The sequence below is a fragment of the Pocillopora damicornis genome, chromosome 3 (genome assembly GCF_964200805.1).
Source record: "Pocillopora damicornis chromosome 3, jaPocDami1.2, whole genome shotgun sequence".
In the NCBI taxonomy this organism is placed as follows: Eukaryota; Metazoa; Cnidaria; class Anthozoa; order Scleractinia; family Pocilloporidae; genus Pocillopora; species Pocillopora damicornis.
Window position 1 is genome coordinate 327,400 of NC_142672.1, and position 19,434 is coordinate 346,833.

The window sequence follows — 19,434 nt, forward strand, 5'->3', positions numbered from 1 at the left end:
CCAAAATATTTGATGGATCTTAATGGTCGATATGCAACTCCTCTAGATCCACCGTTTCCTCCAAAGATTACCCTCTCCTACCCCTTCCCCCATCGAAAAAAGAAAAAATAGGACGAGTAAATATTCTTCTTGGAGTTTTCTGTTGTCTTCCGTCTAAGTATTGAATTAATTCACAAATTTTTGATCATGCAGTGATTTTTATCACTTTAGAATTTTCCCGCAGTAAAATTGCAAATTGATAGTCAAGGGGGTTTTCAAAGTTTCCAGAAACTCTCATCGTCTCAAATTAGTAGCAATTCTGGGGCAACGTTTGCAAACATTAAAGGAACCATAGACTTCCGGGTCTTTCATGTCTCTCCAAACTTAGAAAGTACTTGAGCTTGAAATGCTTTGGGAAGAGGACACTCCCTACATTTAGACTCTAAAAGATAATCTGACAGAGGAGTTAGCCACTGAGAATAGATTTTCATGGATAGAGCGACATGGTAAAGTGTTGATATTATTACCCTTAGGTTTTCATTGATAGTCAATAAACATATCACGTCGGCATGTTTAATAAAGTCCGCGTTAATTTGAGGGCACTCCTACTGCTTTCTATGAAAATACGGGACTTTTTATTTAGATTGAGGTCACACTTGGGTTATTTTTCCACCACCCTTTCACCAAACATGCTGGAAGTCATCTGACCAGATGAACACAGTCGATCGGGGGTACCGAAAACTTAGTGCCTAGTGTGACCTCGATCATTTGCGTGACATCGTGACCTAACCATCGCGGACCTCCATTTTGGTTCCGTGTAGACATCCGGTAGCAGCTATCGCAGCTTGTAATTATGGCAACAGTCGAGACAAAGTAAGTTAAACAACATATTTAAACTTGCTTTTCTGTTATGCAGATATTTCTGTATGGCCTTAATGATGTGTTCATGACTGGGAGCATCATTTGAATTCGTGAGTTTCTTTCTCTCAATTTCAATGTGGAGCATCTCAGTCGACGTCAAAATATTACAATATAATACGATAGGTAATAGTTCTATAATATTAGGCAATCAAATTATTTTTAACATTGAACCATTAACGAATTCATACAAATTATGGGGGTATTGTTTAGAAATAGCCTTAGGCATCCACAACTTGTAACATATTGATTTAAGAATTTGTATTGAAAAATTTACCCTCTAAAGTAGAACACTTCAGACTCTAGTTTGTAAGAGCAAATTGATGGTATCTTCTGATCTTTGTGAAATGGAAATTGCAGTTACTGTATTACCTAACAGTTTTTATTATCAACTTAATGGCTATTATTGCCAACTTTTCTTCTTTATTTATATAAAACGAGTAGGTTCCAAATTTCCACGCGTCTGTTTAGCAATAGATCAAAGATGTCAAAATGTGCCTTTTTTCGTTTTGACCACAATTTGATGTCATTTGTGATCTATTATGAACAGGCTCATAGCAGTATGGAATTTGTCTCTTAAAAAGGTAATCAGCCAATAGTTATATATACATGATTGTATTATCAATTTGAAAATTTTAAGGTCATTTTATCAGTTTGGGAACAGCTCCCTGGCTGTTCCCTTGAGCCTTCACACTATCAACCGAAGACGACTTTGTGAGCGACTTACCGATAACAAAGCTGTTCCAAAAGGAGCAATGATATTACTTCAAGGAGGGGAGCAGCATCAAAGATATTGCACAGATGTAGATGCTGTATTTCGACAGGTTTGATTTACATCTTACTTGCTTAAACATCTTTACAGTGAGATTTTGCAATTTTCTCTCCTTAATATTGTTAAAGGAATACAGTATTTGGATCATGTGTGTGATATGCAGCATTGGTTGTTCAGTTGATACATCGCTAGATAGTCACTTGGTAGCTGAACAACACTTGAAACTTTGTGGGGGGATGTCTCAGTCAATATGTGTGCCTCCTGTCTAGAAGAGACATTTGCTAACACCTTGACTGTACATATCACTTCACTACCATGCTACTTTTGACCAACTTTCAATCAGCTATGATAGGCTATGTATCAACTACTGAATGATGTATGAATAGACCATTAATGCATGTATAAGCTGATTTATTGGCTGTGGTTACCAACAGCACACATAATTCCAGCACTAATTACTTACGTAATGATGGTGGGGGTTGGTTTACTTACAATCCAGTGTTTGGTATTTAGGAGAGTGTTGTTAACTTGTTCTTTTCAAACTTCTGGTGTGCTGGTAGACTAAGTGTTAATTCTCCCCTCTAGTTGTTACCCATTTCCTTAAGAATTAGTTTTGAGAATTTGGTGTTAGATCAAGACAACAACTTCTACCTGATATGTTTGAGTATTCTCATTACCTGTTTGCTGGATATTGTATAGATATGATAGGGAGAAGTTACATGCTTATCACTTCTGGGAGTTAAAGGGTGAAGTCTAGCTGGCCATCTACATAAGGTGGTCACATGGAGAAAATTAAGAAGACCAAGCTGATGTTTGAAATGAAGTTAATGTCATTTGTTTCTCTCACTCTAGGAGTCATTTTTCCACTGGACATTTGGTGTACTAGAAGCAGGTTGTCTTGGTGCAGTTGAGGTTGAAAGCACCTGTGCTATTTTGTTTTTTCCCAAACCTCCTCCAAGGTATCATAAATGGATTGGGGTGTAAGTCAAAATTTGCTTAATTTTCAATTTATGATCATCCACAATTATCTGGGATGACTAGGGAAGAATTCACAAAAACACTTAATTTTGGTTAAAAGTTACATCAAACCAACCCTTCATCAAAATGCATACCTACTTAAGCAATAATGATACAGAGGAATGTTTCTGTTGAACCCATGCTCTGCATTTGTAACACATGTCATGACTGTATGATATTTCTCAAAAATTTCATTTGTCGTAGGAACAGTTTAGAGCACTTTAGGAAACGTTATGAAGTAGAAGAAGTCTACTACACCAACCAGGTCTGTAAATAGCCTAATGTAATCCATCCCAGTACTCTGAACATAAGTCATACATTTTCATTAGCTAGGCAGGTACAAAAGTTGGACCAGATTAACTTGGACTGCTCAACTGGGTAAAATCAACTAGGACTTACCTAGATCAATTTGTAGTGAGTAAAATTGCCTAAAACTTACTTGGATCACTGCAAACTACAGTACAATTCTAAAAAAGTTATTTATGAAAGCCTACTTTACTTCAGAATTCATCAAATGAATGAAATATCTCCTCAATTTTTCTTTGTTACTCAGATTGCTGATGTGTTGCAAAAGAAAAATCCCTCTGTTATTCTCACGTTAGTAAGTAACATTGGAGCTGGGTGGAGCACCAAGGAACCCAAAATGTTTTTTTTTATTTTATTAAATGTGTCACAGCATCAAACACAAGAGCCATGTTGAGGATCAGATTGGATCAAATTTTATTCTAAATTGCCCATATAAGGTTATATAGCATACATCCTTAATTTAAGGTTAACATCACATACATTAATATACTTATTTTATTTGCATTAAGGTTACACTTATTATGCTCCCACTAAGGTGTCATGTGTAGGAGAATTCAGAAAGTTTCTCAAACTTTTATTTGACCAAGCCTGATCAGCACATCCTTCATTTTGAGCACCTACAGTAAATTAATCATTTTAATATTTGCTTTTTAGAAAGGTGTAAACACAGATTCAAGGCACATTTGCAAAGAAGCTACATTTGAAAACATTAACAAGTAATTAGTTTTGGAATTCAATCAGGTGTTGGATACTTTATTGTAATGTAAGACAATAATTTTATGGTATTAATGTTGGAATTCAAATTTCATAATTTACCTCTCAAAGGTCTACTTTCTAATCAACTTTTAGTTATAGAGATTTTGTGAGGTTCACAATTTCCTCCTAATACCAAATACTATCAATGGTTGACCCTTTACATCCTATTGTCCATACTGTTCTTTATACATTTCTTAAGGTGCTGAAAAAAAGAATTGTTTAACAATCAAGAGCTTTTTCAGTTGGTGATCATTTCCTTAATCTTGTGACTAAAGTGTTTGATTCATAGGTGATATTGTAAGAAGAAGTATGATACCAGTCACCATCAGTAATTAAAGGGTTAATGTACTGGTAATGAATTTGAAAAAGAATTGTTTAAGCCTGAAGCACTTGGTATAGGGCATCATTTTCTTTTCTTATCTCCAGTTCACATCAGCCACGGAAGCTATAAAGTAACTTAACTACACAACATTAATGTTTTTCCTGCTAGGTTCCATGTAGACAATACTATTTTACATCCAGAGATTTCTGAATGGTGAGGTGATGTTCCTCTGTTTTGTTGACTGTCTACTTTCGATACCTCTGGATAATTACTGGGGGGAGTGGCTATTGTGTAGGCTAACAAGATCTTTACAAATACCTCCAAAAATTTTGTAACTCAAATTAATTGGTGTTGCTGTTTTTATGTAGGAAAATTGGTTTGTGATAAATTCCCTCCCAATAACATAAAATCATTCTCCAGGTGAGGTTCATATTTATATATCTGTATATTTTCTCAGTCGTGTATTCAAAACAGCTCAGGAACTGGAAGTGATTCGTTATGCTAACAAAATCAGCAGTAAAGCACACAAGGAGGTGAGTGCATCACTACTGGGTTATCACAAAATAATGTTTTAAAACCCAAAGCTATTCTGTGTTACAATTTCTGTCTGATGAAATGATTAAATGATGTTCATACTCAGAATCAGAATAAGATTTAAGAGGTTGAGATGTAAGTTTGGGGAGCATTTTGATCATTCAGTTTAAGTGAAGAGCTTATTGACCCTAACCCTGATCGTAAGCTTTAACCAACCAAGTACTCTAATTGCCTTTCATCCATAGGTGATGAAACGTATCAGACCAGGGATGTCCACATATCAATTAGAAAGGTATGTGTTTAAAGATGTTATCACAATCTTACTGATCCTAAACTCAGTGGTGGATAAAAGTGAATCAGTAAAATAGGTTAATGGTTGGTATATGTGATATGATTGATTTTGTTTCAGTGTCAAATTTACGGTGATCCTTCTATTAATTTCTCACAGTCTGTTCCAGCATTATTGTTTTTATCACGGGGGATGCCGCCACTTAGCCTACAACTGCCTAATGGCAAGGTACAGTCGAATAACTGATACATAAGTGACAGCACTGGTCCAGCCCTCTTAGAAGCCCGTTTCTAGAGCGTTTTTTTTTTTTACTAGTACGTAAATTATTTGTAGATAGTTGTCCTTTTTTTTTCATATTTCTTAGTGGTGTCGACTGTGCTTGTCCTTCTCATACAGTTGAAGTGGATAGTAAAGTTATACGGGATGGAGACATGTGGTAAGTTAGGCAATCTGAATCTCTTTACTTCCGAGAAAATTTACTATAGCTCATGATCACTAACTACCATATGAATGAATTTTATAACGGAATCTTGTTTCCGTCATTTTCCCGGATTTCCCCCAAAAAAATTATTTACGTGTTATTTACGTTAACTTACTAAATCTCAACTTTGTTGAATAAATAAGTAATTTTATCACGGAGTCCGCATAAGAGCAGGAAGAAAATCCATACTAGTGATTGAAGTATGTGAAGTGTTTTTTTCATGGTTCAATGTGTGAAAGTAATTTTTGTGAGCAAAGTGTTTTTCAAACTGAAAAAATGAAAATAGAATGTACAAAAACATTTTTGCCGTACCGTATTGCTAAGGAAGAATGGCACCTGACTGATAGAGGAACTCTGAGCCATGACTTGTTATCATTAAGCTTGTTACGCAATTTCTCCGGCCAGCAGAAAATAATGGCAAGAGAATTTGCGTTACAAGCCTAAGAGAATCTGTTGCAAGATTTATCAATTCACTTAGTTCCCAAATCCGTCCCTATGAGATTCCTTGGCGCATCTGAGGCTCGAAGTATGTAAAATTTCATAACGTTTCTTTTTTTCTGTAGTCTATTTGACATGGGTTGTGAGTATTACTGCTATGCTTCAGACATCACGTGTTCATTTCCAGCCAGTGGCAAGTTTACAGACGATCAGAGAATGATTTATGAAATTTGTCTGCGGGCAAACCGAGCAGTTATGATAGCAATAAAACCTGGTAAATAACATTGTCTGTCGTAGAGTAAGAACTATGTTTGTAGCTCTGCAAAATTACTCGCCATTGTTTTTTAATTGGCATAATCAATGGTCATCGCTAAGAATGTGAGCTTTGTCACGTGTTATTCAGATCCCTGTTTTGTGGTACTTGTTCCCTTTACGATTGTCCCATCATCTTTCAGTTCCTGTATGGAAACCAGCCATGTCGCCTAAAAATTTTTTTTCAATGTTTAGGTGTCAGCTGGGCTGATATGCACCGTTTAGCAGACCGTGTTCAACTGGAGGGCCTCAGAGACATAGGGCTCCTACAAGGGGACTTAAATGAGATGATGAAGTTACATGTGGGTGCTGTTTTTATGCCTTATGGTTTGGGACATTTGATGGGCCTTGATGTACACGATGTTGGAGGATATCCAAAGGTATGTCAAGGAAGATGGTTGAAGCGATACTTAAGCTCTCTTGATGTTGTTGTTGTTGATTTTTTTTTTATATCGGCGTGTGTACCTCTAAGTTTTGATGAATGTATCACAAAATTGCATTTGAATTAATTACTTGCTATTCATAGTTTGATAGGCTGCTATGAATAAGGATAGCAGTCAACATGACGAACTAAATGATTCCGCGTTTTGTTTTTTTTTTTCGATCATCTGGTAGAATGCCACTACACATTTAGCGGGACTTGTCAAGACTTAAAAATTAAAAATTAATTGGCGGAGCGTGCGCCACACAATAGAGAAAATGGCCTGAAAATCATCAGCATGTTTTTCTTGGTTTCACTCAAATTACTATGAATAAACCACTTTTACCATATGGCTTTTGAAGAAGAGAGGTTATAGAGGCTCCTTGTACCTTTGTTTTTGCTTTAGGGCGTCAAGAAGACATATCCAAACGGGTATGAAAACTCGCTTCTTCTGCATATTGCAAGTATAAGAAACAGCTCTTCGCCTTCTTATGGAGGTGATTTTGTGAAAGGAGAAATACTTTTGCCCAGGGTTAGGGTTAAGGTTTGGGTTAGGCGATTTTATACGCTGGTCGCGGCGACTGGCGTATAAAATCGCCGACATCTGGCAAGTCAGATATCGGCGACTACCTTTCGCTGTCATTCGTTCCCGCGATTTTCTTCTCTCACCGCTGCTAATCGCTGGTGAAAGCAACCAATTAGAATAAGCGACTTTATCGTACGACTTTTCAAAATGGCTGATGGAAGTGGAACCTGGTTTTGGACAGATGAAAGGAGTAAATTAAATCGTCTAGTGTTTTGAAAAGCCCACTTTGCAGATCGCTTTCTGAAGCGCCTCAGTTACAAAAAGAAAACGTTTTTGCTTCGAATTCTCTGTCATCATTTTGTCCGTTTTCATCGGTGCGCGCGAAGTTTGCATAAAGCTGAAGTACCACTTTACGGCGATCGGCGAAAAAAAAACGCCAAGCTTTTTCGCATCTCAATGGCGAAGATCGCCTGCGATATTTGCTGGCGGACGAACGCGCCGCAATCGGCGATAAATCGTTAATAAGGTTGGGCGCCTTATCCTTACTTTTTGTGCCGGAAAAACATCTTCAAAACATAGCCTCTCGGCTTTGCTTTTCAGTTATAATTTCTTCCTGTCCATGATTCAGTAAAAAGCAAACTAATCGATACGTACTCTGCTGCCAAGAAGAACACCCAAGGCGCTTTTCACTGTTCAGTCCGGAAAACAGCACACATCATGTAAACCTCCTCCGTTGCCAAGTGAAGCCATCCTGCAACTGAATAACGGAACTCCATGGTTACATAAACGGTTTTGCTGTTTGTTACATGATGGTTGACGTAATAACTACGGTTTACCCACGCACGCACGCGCACGCGCATGTAGATTGAATAGCTTACCTTTTATGCGCTGAAAATTAAGATATCGGAAATTAAAAAGAACAATTCGAAGACGTTTTAGAAGAAATTGACGAAGGAGAAGTTGATTTATTTGAGAGTTCAGTTTAATGCTGATTTTGGTGGATATTTCTCGAAGAAAGTTTTAAACCAGGTATCTCCTTGTGTGTTGCATCTATGACCCCCTCGGCTTCGGTAACTTTGACCCTTACTCGCAAATCTTCCAGTTGATAATGATGTGAAATTGTCCGAAGCATCCTTGCGTGTTACATTTTTTTCCCATTTAAGATAACATTTCCATGACTCCTTTCAAACTTAAAAAAGGAAATGTTTCATCTAACGGTTCAAACGCAATATATCATAGCCAGGACAAAACAAAGTTGGTGATCCACTTATAAAGAACCTGGGTCGAAAAATAAGTGTTCGAATGTTTTTTTACAGGGAACCGAAAGAATTAATGAACCAGGCCTCTGCTCGCTCAGAACTACCCGTGTCCTGGAGGAAGGCATGGTACTCACCATTGAACCAGGAATTCATTTCATTCGTGGAGTAAGTCAGAATTTCATGTGAAGTATCCCATTTGTGGAAAAACCAAGAATAATACGAGAACTATCGTACGATAAACAGTTCACAACGTTGTTCTGGGAGAGAGGGAAGGGGGATCGGAGAAAGGGATGCTTTATTCAAGCGGGACAGACATGGTAATGTTCAGCATATTTGTCGCCGACTGTCGATAAGAATGTACGTTCAGTTTGGTTCAAGTCGTCTTTAAATTTTTCGTTGCACATGCAATTTAAGGCCGGAAATACAACTGCACTTGACGCAAGTTCATTGATGATGATGTCACTATTGTGTGCTGGACATGTTATGTTGGTGTGCAACACAGATTTACCAACTGTCACTAACTCTGCTTATGTTTTTCGAGGTTATCGAGGAGGCACTAGAAAATCCTGAGACGGCGTGTTTCTTCAACCGAGAAGTCTTAAACCGATTTTGGAATGTTGGAGGGGTGAGATATTCTTGAGACTTAATCATTCATTGTAGGAAGGTGTTTTACAGACTCGTACCCAGTCGTTATTTACGTGTTTTGTGCGGAGAGAAGATTGGATACGAGGATGGATTTAGGCACCCCTCTCAACACTCTTGTATCCAATCTTCTCTCCCCACAAAACAGGTAGATAACGAATGTTTACGAGTCTGGGTGTTTTAGTGACAACCACGTCTTTATTTTTTGCCTCATGCTTTTAACTTTCAGCTGCTTCAAATGAAACGAATTTACTTTTGTTGATGTTTCCAGGTCCATATCGAAGACGACATAGTGGTGACGTCCGAAGGCGTGGAGCTGTTGACAGATGTGCCTCGTACGGTAGATGAAATCGAGGCTCTGATGGCTCAGGAATCTCAAGGATCAAACTGATATTTTTCTTATAACCTCTCGATGTAAAGAAAACTTTAACTCTTGTTGTTGTTCAATGTGATATAAACCCAGATCAAGTTTCCAGAGCACTCTATCTGTCCCTCTCCTATCGTCTCCAGTATTCACCGCCCCGCCCTCCCCCCTCCCCCATACTAACCCAAAACACACCACAACCTCTTACAGAGAACAGCTGCATCTCTCCCAGGAAAAGAACGCTAAAAAACTAACGACAACGTAAAGGATGATTTATTAGAATTACCTATAAGAATTTTCCCGTCTATTTAAAAAAACACAGGGTTTTAAAATACGACCTCTGAAAAAAGGAGACCTTGGTTATGACCACGTGGAACTGTCCTCTGAAAAGTTGAAATCAGTTCACATGTCAACTGTAAGTCAGTAAATTTGTATTCTAGTCATTACGATTTCCGCGATCCTAGTAATCATTCAAAAACCACGCTTACGTTTGACCAACTGTTGAGAACTGAATGCCTCAGTAGATATCTCAAAAGCATCCGAAGCGAGTTTTTTGCTCGGAGAATTCCAGCTCAGTCAAATAAAAGAAACCAGCGAAAGGTTCTACTTTTTTCACTTCGACAATTTACCATAAAATGAAAGAAATTTGATGAGCCCTCGAAAACACTTTAACAGTACTGCATGCGAACAACGATTTTTTTTAGCCAAAAATATACGGAAGGTAATAATATCAGCATATACAGTTTATGCACTAGTTTTAAGCGAAAAGTGAATCGCATAATCCAGAGACGTTGTAGTTCTTTGTGAATTCAAATATTAACTTACAATGCCAGAATAAAAACTGCTTGCTTTCAGCATTATTCCGAGTTGCAACAGGTTCCGGTAAGTTTCGTTAGCCTTCAATATGCAAACAAAAAAAATGATAAATAACCCAACTAGCAAACAAATTAACATGGAAAACCAGCAAAGCTAACCGACACTTGATGATGCACAATAATTCAATATTCGGAAAAACCCAAATGTAATTGAAAATTTTGTAATGTCAAATAATTTAATGTTAAAACTATGCCTCATATTTTTGAGTGTGCAACGATCATGAATCTATAACCATAATTTTATAGCCTTAAGTACAGCATGTCTCAACAACTACTGATCAGGCGCTAAAGCGTAGCACATCAGGGTCCGAGCGTTGATAAAAATTGTTTCTTTACGCCATCAACCATTGTCAGCTGGTGTCCTGTGGCGAGGGTGGCATACTGTGGTCTTCCAAAACCCTATCTTGAATGTGCATTCTGCACATAGGGCAGTGTTGGAGTTGTACAGCGCACCTCATACAAACGTCCCTATAAGTAAAACGTACCTTAAAACGAGGATCAAGTTAAGTACAAAGATTTTAATCGGCTATTTCGAGAGGTTTCAAGTGAAATCTTAAATTCGAAACACGAAAGGCACCTCAAGAATGGAAGGGTTAAATAATTTAATTGGTTGTAGCTAATTTTTCGACTTGCCTGTGGTTGCATGGTTCCAGTCTTGTATCAGCAGAATTCTCATAACATATTTTACAAGGATCATTGGATATACTCTCTTGGCGGATAGCAGCTAATTTCAGGTGCCTAGAGAAGAGTTTTGAATAATGTTAGACTCTTACACACCCACAGCCGGTTAAAGGACTGTTGTCGGTAGTGGTAACTGACGTTTCGACAACCTGAGCGGAAGTCATCATCAGAGTCAAGTGAAATCTTATTGTTACGACCAAGATCATAAGCTAACAACATTGGAGTGCGAGGTGTTATTCAAAATAATAATCTGAAATAAATCAAACTCAATAAGAGATTGTTCTCACTGAAAATTTCATCTGTCCTACCTGGGTAAGACTATTTTGTCCTCGGAAGACATGTTTGCATGATCGTTGAAATTGTCGAAAGGGACGTTGGGAGGAAACCTGCAATAATTCATGTGTCGAGTAAAAGGAACGTTGAGTAAAATAAGTTGAAGTATCGTGTGAAATTGAACACAAGGCGGTAACAGACAAAAACATTTCTCAAGATAGGAGTAGACTGAAAGACTAATTTAGCTGCGATTAAAAGACTCTGAAAAGAAAGCAATCAGTAGAAGTTTTCAAGCTGACCATGGATGAAATAAAACTCTTGCCCTTAAATTCAAGGGGTTTTTATTGCTGCACAAAGAACATTTGAGGCTACAAGTAAAGCAGCAGGGATGCTCCTTTAGTTACAAAAACAGAGGTCCTCGATGTCAGGGTAAAACTCGTTGCGAAAACCTCTTTAAAACGAACGGTTAATTTTCCTCGACCAGTAGTATCAAAATATTCTCCGACAAAGGACGATCTCAGTCTCTTAGCGCTAAGGCAAATCAATATTCCACTGTATAGTAACTGTGCGTTGGTAAAGAAATAACTGCAGACTAATACTCATTGTAAAATTATCTCTATCCACTAACTGATGGTCAAATACTTGTTTTCCATACATCCCTTTAGCACTGAAAACATACTTACATGAAGGGTTTAGCTCCAAAATTAAATATACAGTGTTGAAAAGACATAAAACTTGCCGCAGCAAAGAATCCAGCCCTAAAATAAAAACAAAGGCTTGAGAAACGATTTCTACAGTTTGAATTAAACGTTTCTGAACTGTACTCAAACTGGGAAAATTGGTCTGAAAAGTGGCACCATTGTGATTGTGATCCCTGTGCAGATTTCCCCTCACGACCGTATGGGAGGACTGTGATCTCATGCCAACTGAAGTCAAGTCATATCATCTGTACTCTACACTTCAGCACGTATGAAACCAAGATTACCTTCTTATATCCTTCTACATAGAGCTTACCCTGAAAGTGCTGCCTTAAAGTCTCTTATAATTGTATCACCGTTCATGGAAAATGCCACTTTACCACGCTCTAAATCGATAAGAAGGCCGAGAACATCACCTACAAAAAATATATCGTGATAAATTTGATAATGTATAAGACAATATGATTTGTGACATTGAGGATTAAAATGGTATAATCAGGTGACCAACTGACCTGGTACCCAAGGGGGGTGGTGATGGGGGGTACTCCTGGCTCCATGCCATATCAACTGTCGGCAGCCATCATAGGCATAAGAAAACTCATCATCACCAATGCCATATCCTTCCTGGAAAAAGTGTTCATGAACAGCCATTCATAGTCAGTGTACAGTATAAAACAATAGCATCAAGTCAACTGTGAACTGACCAGTCAACATATATAAAGGGGTAAGTTTCTAAAGAAACTGTGGTGCTGCGTCGGTGGGAGAGTATAGCAGGTAATTTAGTGTTAACAACTGGGTTGAAAACGTAAATTAGCCACCGTAAAGAGTAAAAAAGCTGACGTTTCGAGCGTTAGCCCTTCGTCAGAGCGAAGGGCTAACGCTCGAAACGTCAGCTTTTTTACCCTTTACGGTGGCTAATTAACGTTTCCAACCCACTTGTTAACACTAAATTACCTGAGTCAACATATATGCCTATCTAATCTCAACACCACAAACTAATTACCTTTGATGTTTGTAGTTTGATTGTCTTAAGCTGATTGACTTTATAATTAGAACACAATAAGATTCCATAAATGTTATCATTAGTTTCAACTGTTTTTTGAGCTCCAGATTAAGTCTTAAAAGTCTAAAAAGCAATTCCTAGAAAAAATTATCAATGAGGAACACCAACAGATCAGAGAATTATTACCTAAGGCACAATTGAGCACAAAGAATATGACATCAGTAAAGTGAAAGGGGGCTTCACTCTAAACTTACATGATTAAGAAACTTGCTGTCCTTAGTAGCCCAGCCAATCTGCATCACTCCAGCTGTGAGAAGAGTCACTTCATAATACCACACACCTGAACACAACAACATGTCAATTAAACCAAATATTAATTTTTGACTTGATGAAAACTATTAGTAAGACCTTGCACTGACTTGGTTGCGAGTTAAAGAGATGCAGTGCACCTTTAAATTTCATTTAAGATTATTGAATTTATTCAAAACTTTTTGCGAAATGATTATTACATGAAGAAATTTTTTCAATCAGTGTAAGTCTAAATGTCCTACATCATGATGAATTAACTGCTGAATGAGAGAACAGAGAACACTAAATTCCAATTTGAACCTATTTGATTTTGTGCCTTTCAACTGAGGCACAGTTATAAATCAATGAAACAAAGAGGGTGCCGACCAATCGAAAACCATACCCTGGCTTCACTCTGATTATCACTCTAACAAACACACACAAAGAGGCTCTTCTCTTTTAGATAGGACTGGCATTATTAGGGAAAGGAATATTCAGGTCAGCAGCTCCAGGCCTTTAGAATTTTCTACTGCAACATCTAATTTCTACTGGGAGTCTCAATACATTCAAGGAAGCTTGTAAGAGACATTTACTTTAAATCTTTAAGTTCTGGTTTAGGTAATTTTTTGTTGTAAGTGTATTCCTAGTTATTGACCCTGTTATAGTTATACATCTACAGCTGTAGGTAAATCACATGCTCCATTAATATGCTTATGAACATGTGCACTTAGTAAATGTAATACAATTGGAATATTCTCTTCATTATTCTTACTACTATAATCATCATAACTATTATTGTCAAAAGACTCTTAATAAGATTTAATCTGATTTTTGACATGAAAAGAAACTGACCAGTTGAGGCACAAAATGTACACCGCACACTTTCAAAAGAAGATGCATCACACCTTGCCTGAAACAATGATTTAAAATAGATTATTTTTTATTCAGATAAAACACAAGATTTATGAAACAATAGCAACTACATAGACAAGTTTGTTTCAAATTTGTCAATCAAACGCATTACTCAATGTCAGGTCTAATATCTGCATCAGCTGATCACATCAAGACATTCACAACTTGTACTGAGTCTTCTACTCTTCATTACCAAAACACAGGCAACCAGTTAAACTATTCACCACAGTAAACATCTCACTGATGATTTACAAAACATTTAGAGGTGACCAATAGAACAATATCCTAACCTCCAGTCCTGTAGGGGATATTTTTAAATAATCGCTCACATCATTGTTATTAAGCATAACATTGATACCACTAACATCAGCTGTTTCATAAGAGTATGGGCGATTCTGTGAACAAAACCATTAAAAGTTATTAAAATTAAACCCAGCCTGAGATAGCTGAATGGGAGGGATACTGAAATAAGTCATTTATTGGGATGGGAGGGATACTGAAATCAATTATTTCTATGTATTAAATGAAAGATCAACTCATCTTTGCGACTGCGACTTCAAATTGATAAAGCAAGACTCTAGTATGCCATCAAACCACTGATTCCTTTATGAAAATATGAGCTTAGTATGACTTGCTTCCCAACTTTCTTGAAAGTGTGAACTTAACCTTTGCAGTTGTAACTTTGACCCTGATTTTTAACTTTATTACAAAAAATTATTTTTAATTATAATTTCCCTTTCTGTGAAGCATTTTTGGAACAATGGGAAAAGATGCTATATAAATGTATTACTATTATTATTATCATTATTATCTGTGCCTTACCTTAAAGGAAACTATAAAAGTGGAGATAAATATGAAAAGACACAGACAATTAATAAAATGAAGCATACAAAGGAAAAACAAACAAAAACAGCAAAATTATTTGGTCACATAAGCAATAATCAGTTTTGCAGAGTGACTGATGTTCTGCTAATCAAAAGAAGAGGAAGAAGAAAAGGCTCTACCATTGAAAACTGGATATAAATGCTTGTTCAGAATGACAACAGAAGCTTCCCTGGAATGGATAAGAGAGCTACAACTTTGAAAAATTGAAACCAGTGGTTGAAGCAAACTTACATGTATTGTCAAGAAGCCACTGAGAACAAAATCCAGCCTGATGCCTCTCAAAGTCTTTGCTTCCAAGCCATTCCTTCTCCAAATTTACTAACATCTCCGCGATACCAGAATCTCTTATTGTAAGCTTGTTTTCACCTGTTAATTCCACACAATGATTTGGTCTATTTGCATATACTAATACTGTCAAAACAATAATCTAAATCACATAAAGTGAATGTAAATATTACCAATGGATTACATATTTAAGTGTTAGAGATGTTTAATTATGAACTTTCTGTACCAGATAGTGGGACAAAAGCTTACTCTGACATGCACAAAATATTCTATGATGTATTCCTGCTTGATTAGTTTTATCCAAGACTGACTTAATGTCAATTAATGTCTTTAAGTCATTTCCTTGATTATTAGAAAAAAATTTCCAAATTAACATTGACTCTTTGCTTAAGTTATCACTCCTCTTAACTGTTATTGAATAAATAAAAAGTATTACAAAATTTGATTTTAGCAGAGGTACATGTAGATTCAAAAGGTGGTTCTCAATTTTTCATTTCAAGACCAACTTGGAAATTGGAGTGTTCCTGCTGAGAAGGGAGGGAAAATGGAGAACCCAGAGGAAATCCCTCTGGCAGAGGCATGACAAGAACTTTTAACAAACTTAACCCACATGTGATACCAGGTCTGGGAAATGAATCCATCCACAATAGTACCGGGGGGGGACTGTTCAACCCTTCCCTGCTCTTCCTTGGTATTTTTTCAACATTTTAGGGTTATATCAAGATGACCTATATATAACAAAGTGAAATAATACAACAATAATAATACTTGTCTGGGCAAACTTTTCCAAAGCTAATATTGAATTCAGCACTACACCAGGATATTCAGCTATTGTCTATGAAAGACAAAGAAAAAACTCATTAACATTAGATTTGCATTAATCAGGCATTCATTGAGTCAAAATTATAATCTCATATGAGAAGACATTATCCAGCTATTAAAGAGAGCCTAGTAAATAGATACTCTTTTTTTCTATAAAAATAACCATCAAAATCACAGTGCGTATTATACACAGTTTCTATTGTTTTTCAAGCATGTCCTAATTTGCATACGTTAAAAACACAACAAAGAAAGTAACAAAAGCCTAGTAGTAATTGGTCTCTATTAGCTTGAGTTAAATAATCTACCAATGAAACATTTTCAATTTCGATCCACAAACACAACAAAGAAAGTAACGAAAGCCTCATAGTAATTGGTCTTTATTAGCTTGAGTTAAATAATCTACTAATGACACATTTTCAACTTTGATCCATAAATAAATTTAGTAGAGTATTTAAGAAACAGCTGATGAGATAAACCTTACGATCGTACTGTATTACTGTAATCACAAGTGATAAGAAATTCGAAATGGTAACAAAACTTACCACTGCAAAATGTAAGTTGTAGCATAGTTAATAGAGGAGACTAACTATGGTTGTAGGAAGAATGAACTTTTTTTTTGCTGTGAAAACTTTTTTTTATGAAAAATTTGGTCAAAAATCAGGGTACATATTATACTTAACAAATAGATTCCAAGTTGGCAACTTGGAATCTATTTGTTTTATATAATAAAGAATTAAAAAAAGTTTTAATGATGACGTCATCTATACGTCTGTCCTCCAATAGATAATAAGTGAGAACCAATCAGAATGCGTGCATAACTGAGCTTATTATATAAATGAGCAGGTATTATACATGGGTAAATACGGTAAAGTCATTGGATCACCATGCCTTACCAGTCTTTTCAAAAGAAACTCCAGTGTACCTTGAGTCAACAATACAATACTCAGAGGACCTTAGGTTGAAAACAAATAATCCTTTTAGTTAGAGCAATTAAGTTAGTAATCAACCCAAATAGATCTTTAAATTTGAAGTAAATTAACAAACCAGCCAACTTGTCAGCCAGACATGCCAAAACAACAGCCAAGTTACGGCAAATAGAAGATGTGAGCTCATTTTGACGGTGATCTCTCTCGGTGTTGAACACAAGCTTTTTCAGGCTCTTGGACAGGTTCAGCTTTGATGAGAGAGTTTTTATTGCATCCTTGAATTAAAAATCAAGAATTTAAGTGTAGTTAATGTAACAGTTTATGTTGTTTAAAAATAGTAAGCACTAGTCAAGAAACATGATTTAAAATAAACCTGTCAAAACATAATGCTACCTAGATACTAGATATAACCTCAACAAACTTTCAAGGGAATGAAGAGGAGTTTTGTGATACTTCATATGTTGTAGTTTGTAAATTTAATCAAAACGAAAATTTGAAACCAGACCACAAATATCTTAATTTCCATTAACACCTTAATATTATATTTTTACCATGTTTTTTCAAGCAATTTTACATTTGTGAGAAATTTTCAATAAAGCATTCACCCTTGTAGGAAGTGGACACTCATCAAGAAGAAGACACACAACAGCAGCTCCAAGTGAATCTTCCAGAGGAATAGCAAATATGCATGACTTGACAACATTCAGCCATCCCTCCTCTGTGTTAAGTAAAGAGCAATATAATATTCCTTATGCTTGAAATGACATTCAGTTCATTATAAAAAGTTCAAAAGTTATATAAAGAAATATCCATTTACCTTCTTCTGCCAGAGAATGTAAAATTGTCATGCATTCTGGAGGCTCCATGTTACTAAAAAAGTAAGGATAATATGTTAAGTTTTCATACAAGAAACACTGAAGGATCAAAACTATTGGTGAGTAAAAGATCATTATTTCAAATGATAGTTAAGTGAAATAACATTTTGAGGAGTGGATAAGATAAAAGCCACAAATTTATTGTCATAATTGAACTGCAATTTTAGACACTACAGGAAGATATGCTTGAAAAATTTAAGGCTTTACATGGATTAAAGAAGTGCCTCAAAGACAATGGCTGAGTACTGTCACCAACAAGACAACGTGAAGCTGCAGAAGCAACAAAACCACATGAAGGACCTAGTGAAATTTAAGAATGCTCTTTGTTCCTGATAAAGAATTAAAATCATTGCATTTGCCGACCTTTTTTATTCTTGGAATTAAAATGTTTCTTTTCAAACAAGCACATTAACATGGGTAATATTTATTTTATATCAACATTATGTTGGACTTGTTCATGTTCATATCTATGAATCAATGTTTTGGAAATTTTTTAACCTATAATTTGTACTTTCATTCTTAATTTCCAGCACTTTTTTAGCAACGATCATTTTTAAGCACAAGGAAAGCCATATATAATTTATATGACAGCAGGGAAAATTTTACATAAAGAATTACTTTACAGATTGGATATCAGAGTAACCTGTTAATGATAATACTGTGCCTGTTTAAGCTATTGAATAACTTCTTTTAGGAAACCAGAACATGTTTTTGCAATCATCAGTTTTAACCCCCTTATTTGGCAAAAATTATTTGAAGGATTTACATAATTCCAAGTAACAAAAATTTCAGGTGTTTTGTTTCTCTTTTAACGAATAATGTTGCAGTGGCAATTTGTACAAATTGTGCCTTGGTATGCAAGATAAAAATTCAAAAGATTACCAAGCTAAACTATATTTGAGAGCCAAACATATTGCTGTGAAACGGAAACATTTATTTATAATCGATTCTTGGAATTCGAAAAGATAAAAATTTAATTTTTAACACATTTGTTCTCTGTCAAGTTTTAATTTGACAGCCTCGTCATGTTATTATAGTCTACTGATTGCACCTCATCATCAGGAAATTTATGCGATAAATTACTATTCGCATGCTTCCGTTACGCCAAAAGAAATTATACTGGTAGGGACTTACTTTTCTGCGAGCTTCCTGAGAGCACGGAGGGCATCCATAACAAGATCATCTGTGTAACTAGAACCACCATGACTTGTTGAGACATTTCTTCCGTAATCAACATCGTAACTGTCCTGGCGCAGTGCTTCGTGAGTCTTGCAACAGCTAATTCCCATATATAACCACACGATCACCAGCCTCGAATTATCGTATACAGAAGTTCACAAAAACATGTGAAAAAGGCAGCATCAATTGCATTCCAGAAACCCACAAAGATTTCCACTACCGTCCCGGGCCTCCAGTAAACATAACTATCGATATTTTAGAGCGCCTCCGTGCCTTAGCGGTCAGTGAGTCACGCTAGTTTAGAGCCCCTAATCACATTAGTATCATTTCTAGCGGTTAATCCCAAGTCTTATATGCGTACTCGCTCAATCATGCGCACTTACGTCACACCAAGGA

At 36.3% G+C, this 19,434-nt stretch overlaps 2 protein-coding genes across 7 annotated transcripts; one reads left to right on the plus strand and one right to left on the minus strand.

Moving 5' to 3' along the window:
- Nucleotides 1-694: 694 nt before the first annotated feature.
- LOC113673936 (xaa-Pro dipeptidase) lies at nt 695-9,451 on the plus strand. 6 transcript variants are annotated; one of them, XM_089199648.1, is made up of 16 exons: nt 695-852; nt 1,538-1,721; nt 2,522-2,649; nt 2,891-2,951; nt 3,240-3,287; nt 3,647-3,708; nt 4,239-4,283; nt 4,528-4,603; nt 4,850-4,896; nt 5,053-5,121; nt 5,258-5,329; nt 5,938-6,086; nt 6,320-6,504; nt 8,388-8,495; nt 8,872-8,955; nt 9,244-9,451. In XM_089199648.1, exons 1-16 carry the CDS (start codon nt 833-835, stop codon nt 9,361-9,363), a joined length of 1,458 nt encoding a protein of 485 aa, XP_089055774.1. In that variant the 5' UTR covers nt 695-832; the 3' UTR covers nt 9,364-9,451. The 6 variants fall into 6 exon arrangements, with proteins under 6 accessions (XP_089055774.1, XP_089055775.1, XP_089055777.1 ...); XM_089199649.1 differs by having other exon boundaries at nt 2,522-2,628; XM_089199651.1 differs by lacking the exon at nt 5,053-5,121 and having other exon boundaries at nt 2,522-2,650; nt 2,889-2,951.
- Nucleotides 9,452-9,587: 136 nt separating this feature from the next.
- LOC113673935 (RING finger and SPRY domain-containing protein 1) lies at nt 9,588-19,148 on the minus strand. Its single transcript, XM_027190403.2, has 17 exons — nt 18,994-19,148; nt 17,802-17,854; nt 17,590-17,702; nt 17,103-17,259; nt 16,952-17,010; nt 16,005-16,071; nt 15,183-15,317; nt 14,889-14,899; nt 14,357-14,461; nt 14,007-14,064; nt 13,121-13,206; nt 12,376-12,487; nt 12,180-12,279; nt 11,849-11,923; nt 11,201-11,278; nt 10,845-10,949; nt 9,588-10,679 (listed from the first exon to the last, which is right to left on the minus strand). The coding sequence occupies exons 1-17, from the start codon at nt 19,146-19,148 to the stop codon at nt 10,562-10,564; spliced, it is 1,587 nt and encodes a 528-aa protein (XP_027046204.2). The 3' UTR covers nt 9,588-10,561.
- Between the last annotated feature and the right edge of the window lie 286 nt (nt 19,149-19,434).